This window comes from Papaver somniferum, chromosome 1, assembly GCF_003573695.1.
Source record: "Papaver somniferum cultivar HN1 chromosome 1, ASM357369v1, whole genome shotgun sequence".
In the NCBI taxonomy this organism is placed as follows: Eukaryota; Viridiplantae; Streptophyta; class Magnoliopsida; order Ranunculales; family Papaveraceae; genus Papaver; species Papaver somniferum.
The window spans coordinates 234,421,684-234,431,243 of record NC_039358.1 but is presented as its reverse complement, the minus strand read 5'-3'; the positions used below and the strand labels follow the sequence as shown (position 1 = coordinate 234,431,243).

The following is a 9,560-nucleotide window of genomic DNA, read 5'->3' as shown; positions in this document are numbered from 1 at the left end:
GAAGATACCATATTGGATTTATATCCAGAAGACAGTGTTTATAGTTTTCACAACTGTGAATATCTTGTTTATTCTTATTGATATATATAGTGAAGTTACAACAAAATAGGTTACACCAAAATAGAGATATTCTAGGAAAGAACTATATTTACGTAAGACTAAGTTTAGGAAAGACCTAGTAAACTGGGAAACCTAATAGACTAAGGAAACATGAGTAACAAGAATATATTTTCTCTAACAGAAACAGCAACAACTATGAATTTTATGATGTAGCTAAGTGTTATAGGGATTGTCGAGAACAATCGTTTAGGCTTTTCGAGTCTAATCTTAAAATGAAAAGAGAAATAAATCCAGCCAACGAAAATATTATATTGAGTTGATCTAGATTACGAACCTGATGAATTAATATTCTTCGCCTTCCTCACCTGCATACCAAGTATTTAATCTTTTCTTGACTGACTGCAAAAGAATGAGACAGAACACCCAAAATTGAAAGGAACTGAGGAAGAGGGATTTATGCCTTGAGGTTCTCAACATTCTTCATTATTTGACTAGAAAACCCCTCCCTCCGTTTCCTTCTCCTCTCTACTGCTTTCTCTGAAATTTCTGTTTTCTTGAAATTATGGATTATGGTTGCATATTAAAGAATTATGAAGAATCATAAAGAATTATAATGTTGTTGAATCGTATAAATGTAAAAAAAAATTCTGGTTTTTCCACAAGAGTTCGTGTCTCTAGCAAACTATGCAACACACTGTCAGCTACCTTGTTACTTGTCTATTGACAAAAGAGACACTACAATAAAATAAAATGGGGCAATCCTTTAATCTCAGTAACTGGATTTTACACATTTCGTTATCTGAGTAACTACCAAAATATCACTTCCTAGATTATCGCTTATTACATTGGAGAGTCGATACACATCCAATGTGCCATTTGGTACATCAACCAGTTTTCACTTTCATATATGTACAGCATGCGAGGAGGTTAAAAGGAGATGCAAGATTGCAATGCCTAGTGCAAAATGTGAAGGCCACTTACACAACAATCTATCACTTAGCGATTTGATCTCCATGGCTGGCAGTTGTAGCAGGAAGGAAATAAGGATCTTTTCTGCTTTGGTAGATACTGAATAACTGCTTTGAGTAGCTTGTGGCCAGCCTCTTGCAGTCTTTAACCCCTTGGGAATCAAATATCTCCAACTCTTTCACAGACTTCTTTAGCTCACCTTCGCAGGCCCCATCAGTTAGAAACTTGGCCAAAGTAGTTCCCCTGTTAAGTGAAAATATCAATTAAATTAAGGTCAAGAGTGTACGAAAACAGAAAACCATGAGAAGATACTACTGTTGTTCTTTGACATAACTAAGAACATTTTGCAGGCTGGCTTTCCTGCCTTGTGAAGGTGCAGCTACAAGCCTACAAGCCAGAAACTCTGTTACTTCCACTGTTCACCTAACAGCTACAGATACGAAATCTGGGGAAGCCAGAAATTGTTAATCTGACAATTACAGAAAAATTGACCACTAAGTGAGGTAGTGTTTAACCCTAATTAAAGCTATTTGCAGAATCATCTTATATCTCCCCCTACTATATCAAGAATTTACAACCACGTGTGTTTAACATAGATTGTATTATATTTTGACTGGGATATGAGAAAAGAATGTGTCAGTATTTACAATGAAAAGGGGGGATATTTCACAGATTTAGTGTTGGTTGGATGTTACACTTCCAAAAATTTAATTTTGGTAATTGTTTTATTTGCTGAAGGCGATTACACATGGGTTTTGCCAAATTAAAGAGCTCAATTTCTTATACCTACTGGTGACCTATGCCAGTCATTATCATCTACTTAATTATTCCAAGCTCGAATGTTGCAATCCAAAATACGCCTAAAAATATGTAATGACATTTGAAATTCTGGTGTTGTCTGTTAAGTTGTCAACAACAATAAGTAGATAATTAGATAGCTAGTGAGTGAGTGAGTGAGTTTGTTGTCACTTATCAGTTACCCCTATAGTTTCCGTTGCCAGTCACTAGAAGAATCCTGTTGCTAATACGCGTGGTTGGCAAACTAGAGGTAAGCCAAATAATAATGTGTCAGGGGGTATGGTTGTTTTCTCATATCCCAGAAGTCTTACATTTCTGACGTTGTGATATGTAAGTAACAATGCTTTAACTACTGCCAAAGTGAGAGGATACATTTCTAAGCTGGTAAAGCCAAATATTACAGGAATTGCACAAAAGAACCTCCATTTAAGTAAAAAACCTAAGAATTCGGCAGCAGAAAATGAAAAGATTTGATGCAATAGATTAAATAATTGAACATAGGAAGCCTAAAAATGTAGACCAACAAACTTTCAACTTTTTGCAACATTGAACAAACCAATGTACTGTAACTGCAAAATAGTAATTTCATCCAGTTTTCAACTATAAAGCATATTGGAAATCCGTAACATACCTGTGCACGTCGCTGTAATGGAACAACCCATTGTTTGATATTTTGTCTTGGGATATATGCTGTCGATAGAGAACACATACAGCTTTCATACAGAGATCAGGTTCCTCTTCAAGTGAAGAAAGCATATCAGCTTCAAACTTCCATTTCATTTCATTGTCTTCGTTCCTATTCCTATATTTCATTGCCATCATGTCCACTAGGGTCCCAAGAAAACCTGAACTTTTGGAATCTTCAGATTCGTCAAGACATTCATCACTGTCATCTGAGACCAAGTTCACAAAATCCTTGTACACATTTCCAGATGATCTCGAGATGATGATTCATGTTGAGATGGTCTCTCCTCCGAACAGCCCCTACCCTCCCCTTGTTCAGCCTTTATACCCGCACTTGATAAATGTAGACTTCCGGAAGCAATGTTCACAGCAGAGTGATTGTGAAATTCAAACTCTGATTCCTTATGTTTATTGATGCCAATTCCCTGCACATTCAGCACATTCTCTTTGGTTTTCAATTCAAACACATGAGAATCTTCCTCCCTCCAATGCTGGTTTCAGCATTAGGTTTGCTCGTGTTGTGCTTTTCACCACTTTGGGTAACTTCTTTCTGCCAACCCCAAACTTCTGACGCATCGTAATGTTGAACTTTCCTTTCCATTCCTCTGGACTAAGCTTTCCAAATTCGAGATGACACATCTCTTTGTTGAATTTTCATTTTCCACCCTCAGAATTCAGACTCTCCAAATCAGAACACTTGTTCCATTCCTCTGGTTCAACTTTAGCAGCAGTCTTTCTAGTTTCTTCTACCTCCACCAATTTAACCTTGAGTTTAGTGCACTCCGGTTTGCTCTTATTATGCTCCAAACTCTTCAATTTAACCACAGTTTCCCTAATTCCTGTCAATGATTCTACTTCTCCAGACCCAATATTGGGAGAACCACCACCTACAATTGTATCGCCTGGATAGAAATCAAATCCCCAATTAGTTAACAAATGAAACTTATGAAATTTCTCAATTATCATATTTTAAACATGGAAGTAACTGAAACGGCAAGAAGAGATGAAACTCTGAAATTTGTTCCTAACTCTAAACATTTAAGCAGATGAAAACATGAAAATTGACTAAAATGAAGAATTACTTACTAGTAGGTGGTTGAATTTCAAGGAGCAGTCATCTTCCTCCTCCTCCGGTACCTTCTTCCTCCTTTTTGAGACCCTAGTTTCTTGTATAGGACCAGTAGCAGCTCTAGAACCTGAACCATCTCCACTTCTCCTTTTATGATTCCTCCTATAATTAAAATAATAATTGTAATGTTTTCCACAGTGTCTCCTCTTAGGAACACTATCATCATCATCATCATCACCATGACCCATCCTAAAATTCTTGCATCTACATGCCTTGCCACTTGTGTGACGACAACGCTGTTCATCTGGAGGCAGATTCTTCTTCTCCATCTCCTTCTCCTTCGTCTCCCTATCCTTCTTCTTCATCTCCCTCTCCATTTTCTTCTTCTCCATCTCCATCTTATTCTTCCTCTTCTTATCCATCTCCATTTTCTTCTTCTGCATCTCCATCTCCTTCTTCGTCTTATACTTCTTGGTTGGATGTTTAATTGATTTTGAATTGATGAAAGAAGTACCGTTTGTCAAAAAATCAGTAAGAATTATGTAATGAAAATCACAAAATCTGTAAGGATTATCACCACTAACGTTCTTGCATTTCCCATATTTCACACTGTTTCTTCTGCAAATCTGCTGTTCATCGCCATCACCACCAGCAGCTGCCTCATGAGTCTCCATTTTCCCCACAAGAAGTCCTGATTTTGCCCTAGAAATGAAGGGCTTTTGTCTATTATAACCCTTACCTCTTTGCCTCGTTTTCATACAAGGAGCATTTTTTATTACTGAGGAGCTGTAAAAATATTTCTTTCTACTGCTGTAATAAACAAGATTTTGCACACAACCAATGGCACTTTCATGCCACATTGAGATGAAGTTGTTCTGCATAGGCACCTGAATCGGACCGGACTCTCCGGTGGCACTTTCATATTGCCAGATATCACACATACAATTTGCAAGTGCTTGCTTGTTGTTAAAGGGGTAATTCAGTTAGGGGTTTTTTCCTTACTATTTGAGTCCATCAATATAATTGGCCTATGTGGTGACTACATCCTGTGCTAACTCATTCAAAAGGATTCTCAAGTCACCTACAATGTCCTTTTTCACATGCTCCCAGCATAAAAAAAATTGAGCTCCATCCAAGAGGCTACCTTAAAACTCTACAACTGCAGCAGCAATGCAGTTAACAAAATGCAAGAATCTTGCCTGCCTCATACCGACCCAGGTATAATAGACAATCATCATGTTCGTCCTCTATTTTGACCACCGTACCTACTGTGATTCTGTCCCAGAATAAGTCTACAAAACCACTCAAGTCCCGCGCTGCTGGTCATCCTGGTAAGTATGCAGCAAAACCTTCACTCCATGGATTTCGTTGGACTGAAGAAGTAAAAGTCTCATTGGACGATTCCCTGTCCAGATAAACAAATTTGTAAGAAAAAGAATCTAATCGCCTGAAAACTAACATATTGATACAAGCAATACATTACTGAATGTCTAAGATAAATGAGAAACATAATACATTGTCAATATCAAGTGGATAGCAATATCCCGGTAAAAAAAGCGGTATACAACAAGAAAAAAAAAACCAAGGGAGAAAGTGAAATTACTATACAATACCTTGGGATTTGAAGGGAACTTTCCCAAACGACTTAAAAGAGCTGAGCAGCTTCAAATTGTGGACTTGGAAGCAAAATCAGCACTATGGGTAAATGAGGAGAAGGCTAAAGGCCTATGGCGGCTTACTTTTCTTTAGGTTGCAACACAAGAATGACCTGATACAAAGACCAAATAACATTATAATTTAGGTGTTTTATGGAAATGAACAGCCGTACACTTGACACTCTTACTAACAACTGAAACTAGAAGAGAGATGGAAAAACCTAACTTACAACTGTACAAAAACAATCTCAGTGGTCCAATTCCTGTTTCTTTATGCAACTTAACTAGCCTAAGATATCTAGATATTTCTGAAAAATCATTCATCTGATGCCATTCCTCCAGATAGATATGGGAAAGCTACAATCTCTTACTAATTTGGAATTATCAGGAAATAATTTCTCTGGGCCAATTCTACTTGTCCAGCTATGTAATTTGAGCAACTTAAACCGATTTATATCTTCAATAAAATCAACTTTCTGGTATGATGCCTCAAGAAATTAGAAAGCTAGGGTCTCTTACCGAGTTAGTATCAACCACAAATAGTCTAACACCAATTGAGTCCCTACTAACTTAGCAGCCTAAACAGAATACAGCTATATAAAAATCAACTTTCTGGAACCAAACCTAAGTTCTCTTGTTGTCAACAAATTATCTCAGTACAGTACTTACTAAATTGCATAAGCCCTAAATCTACTAGAAACAATCTAAACAGGAAGTTTACAAGAAGTTTACGCAATCAGTGTTCTATCATGAATATGCTTATTGAATTCATTCTAGAGATGCAACTTCTAACACTTCACTTCATCATTTATTTTACACAGGGATAGGAAATAGACAGACTCACTATGCAACACACTGTCAGCTGCCTTGTTACTTGTCTATTACAATAAAATAAAATGGGGTAATCTAGCTTTAATCTCAGTAATTAGATTTTACACATTTCTCATAATATCACTTGCTATATTATCACTTACAACATTGGAGAGTCGAACACATCCAGTGTGACATTTGGTATATTAACCAGTTTTCAGTTTCATATATGTGCAACATGCAAGGAGTTTAAAAGGAGATGCAAGACTGCAATGCCTAGTGCAAAAAGTGAGGCCACTTACACAAGAATCTATCACTTAGCAGTTTGATCCTCATGGCTGTCAGTTGTAGCTAGAAGGAAATTAGGATCTTTTCTGTTTTGGTAGATTCTGAATAACTGCTTCGAGTAGCTTGTAGCCAGCTTCTTGCAGTCTTCCACCCCTTTAGAATCAAATTTCTCCAACTCTTTCAGAGACTTCTTAAGGTCACCTCCACAGGCCCCATCCATTAGAAATTTGGCCAAAGTGGTAGCCCTGTTAAGTGAAATTATCAATTAAGGCCACGAGAGAATGAAAACAGAAAACCATGAGAAGATATTACTGTTGATTCGTTCTTCGACATAACTAAGAACATTTTGCAGGCTGGCTTTCCTGTGCAGCCATAAGCCAGAAACTATGTTACTTCCACTGTTCACCTAACAACTACAGATACAAAATCTGGGGAAGCCAGAAATGTTTTATCCGACAATTACAGAAAAATTGACAACTAAGTGAGGTAGTGTCAACCCCAATTAAAGCTATTTGTAAAATCATCTTATATCTCCCCTTACTACATTTAGATTTTATAACCACAAGTGTTGACTAGAGATAGAATGTGCTAAAATTTTGACTGGGATATGAGAAATGAACCAATGTATGATAACCATATCCGCCGACACATTTTGATTCTGAGAATAAAGATAAGTCTTCAGAAAGTGTGATATGTAAGTATAAGCAATAATGATTCAACCTAAGAATTCGGCGGAAGAAAACGTAGTAAGGGGAGATAGGGTAAGGCCAAGTATTAGAGGATACTTTTCTAAGGTAAAGCCAAAAATTAGAGGAATCGCACAAAAACATCTCCATTTAAGAAAACAACCTATGAATTCAGCAACAGAAAAGGAAAGCCTCCATGCAATAGATTAAGCAATTGAACATAGATTAACTTTTAAGTTTTTTGCAACACTGAACAAGCCAATAGTAATTTCATCAGGGAAAAGCGTAGAGTATCCTTCAAATACCTGAGCGCATCACTGTAATGGAACAACCCATCAGCTGACATTTCGTCTTTGGATATATGCTGTTGATAGAGAGCACATACAGCTTTCATACATAGCTCAGGTTCCTCTTCAAATGAGGAAAGCATATCAGCCTCAAACTTCCATTTCATTTCTTTGCCTTCCTTCCTATTCCAATATTTCGTCGCCATCATGTCCATAAGGGTCCCAAGAGAACCTGAACTATCAGAATCTTCATATTCGTCAAGACATTCACCACTGTCATCTGAGACCAAGTTCACAAAGGCCTTCGTACTCATTTGTAGATGATCTTGAGATGATAATCCATGTTGAGATGGTCTCTCCTCCGAACAGCCCCAACCCTCCCCTTCTTCAACCTTCTCACCTAAACTTGATAAATGCAGACTTCCAGAATGGATTTTCACAGCAGAGTAGTTGTGAAACTCAGACTCTGATTCATGATGTTTATTGATGCCATGCGCATTCAGCACATTCTCTTCGGTTTTCAACTCAAACACATGAGAATCCTTCCTCCCTCCACTGCTGGTTTCAGCATTAGGTTTGCTCGTGTTGTGATTTTCACCAGCTTGGGTAACTTCATTCTGCAAACCCCAAGCTTCTGACTCTATCTTTTCAAAATTACGCAATTCTACGCATCTTAATGTTGAACTTTCCTTTCCATTCCTCTGGACTAAGCTTTCCAAATTCGAGATGACACATCTCTTTGTTGAATTTTCATTTTCCACCCTCAGAGTTCGACTCTCCAAATCGGAACACTTGTTCCATTCCTCTGGTTCAACTTTAGCAGCAGTCTTTCTAGTTTCCTCTACCTCCACCAATTTAACCTTGAATTTAGTGCACTCCGGTTTGCTCTTCTCAAGCTCCACGGACAATTCAAAACGCTTGCTCTTACAATGCTCCAAATTCTCCAATTTAACCACAGTTTCCATAGTTTTTGTCGATGATTCTGGCTCTCCACGTCCTGCCGTTCTTTCTACATTTTCCCTCTTCCTCCCAATATTGGCAGAATTACCACCTACATTTTCTATCCCCTGGATAGAAAATTCCCAATTAGTTAACAACATGGAAGTTCTCAATTATCATATTTTTATAAAACATGGAAGCAACCGAAACCAACAACAACGACAATGGGGAGAACAGATGAAACCATGAAATTTGCTCCCAATTTTAAACATGCAAGTAAGGGAAACATAAAAAATCGCTAAAATGAAGATGTAGTAAGAATTACTCACTGGTAGGTTGTCGAATTCCTCCTGCAACATCAAGGGAGCAGTCATCTTCCTCCGTTACTTTGTTCCTCCGTTTCGAGCAATTGGAACCCCTAGTTTCGTTAAGACCAGTAACAGCCTTAGAACCTGCACCTTGACAATCTCCGCTTGTCTTCTTAAGAAGATAGTTTGCACGATAATTGCAATGTTTTTGACAATATCTAGTCTTTGGAACACCAATATCATCATCACCATGACCCATCCTTGAATTGTTGCATCTCCATCTTCCATTATTTTTAGAACAACGCTGTTCATCTGGGGGCAGCTTCATGTCCTTGAAAGAAGGATTTTCTGATAAAAATTGTAATGTTTCTATACCAATAGCAGCACTAGAACCTGCACCTTGGCAATCTCCATTTCTCTTCTTCTTCTTATGATTCTTCCTATAACTTGATAATAATTGTAATGTTTTTACAGTATCTTGTCTTAGGAACACTATGATCATCAGCAGCAGCAGCACCATGACCCATCTTTAAATTCTTGCATCTCCATTTTCCATTACATCCATGGGAACAACGCTGTTCATCTGGAGGCGGATTCTTCTTCTCCTCCTCCTTATTCTTCTTCTTATTCTTCTTCTTCTTCTTGGTTAGAGGTTCAATCTCTTTTGAAGTGATGCCGTTTGTTAAAAAGTCTGTAAGAATTATGTAATGAAAATCACAATATTGTAGTTCATTATCACCACTAACATTCTTGCATTTCCCATATTTCACACTGTTTCTTCTGCAAATCTGCTGTTCATAGCCGCCGCCGCCACCACCTGCCTGATGAGTCTCCATGTTCACTAAAGCAGCAGAAGATTTTGCCCTAGAAATGAAGGGGTTTTCTTGCCTTTATCTCTTATAACCCTGACCAATTTGCCTTGTTTTCATACAATGGGCCTTTTTAGTCATAAGTTTTTTATTACCGGGAGGCTGTAACTTTCTTTATTACCGAGAAAATGTAAAAAT

At 37.7% G+C, this 9,560-nt stretch overlaps 1 protein-coding gene across 1 annotated transcript; it reads right to left on the bottom strand.

The window, feature by feature from the left end:
• Nucleotides 1-801: 801 nt before the first annotated feature.
• On the bottom strand, nucleotides 802-8,676 carry LOC113319374. Its single transcript, XM_026567639.1, has 7 exons — nucleotides 8,575-8,676; nucleotides 7,325-8,373; nucleotides 6,348-6,578; nucleotides 5,194-5,348; nucleotides 3,598-4,985; nucleotides 2,459-3,413; nucleotides 802-1,272 (listed from the first exon to the last, which is right to left on the bottom strand). Exons 1-3 carry the CDS (start codon nucleotides 8,617-8,619, stop codon nucleotides 6,359-6,361), a joined length of 1,314 nt encoding a protein of 437 aa, XP_026423424.1. The 5' UTR covers nucleotides 8,620-8,676; the 3' UTR covers nucleotides 802-1,272; nucleotides 2,459-3,413; nucleotides 3,598-4,985; nucleotides 5,194-5,348; nucleotides 6,348-6,358.
• Between the last annotated feature and the right edge of the window lie 884 nt (nucleotides 8,677-9,560).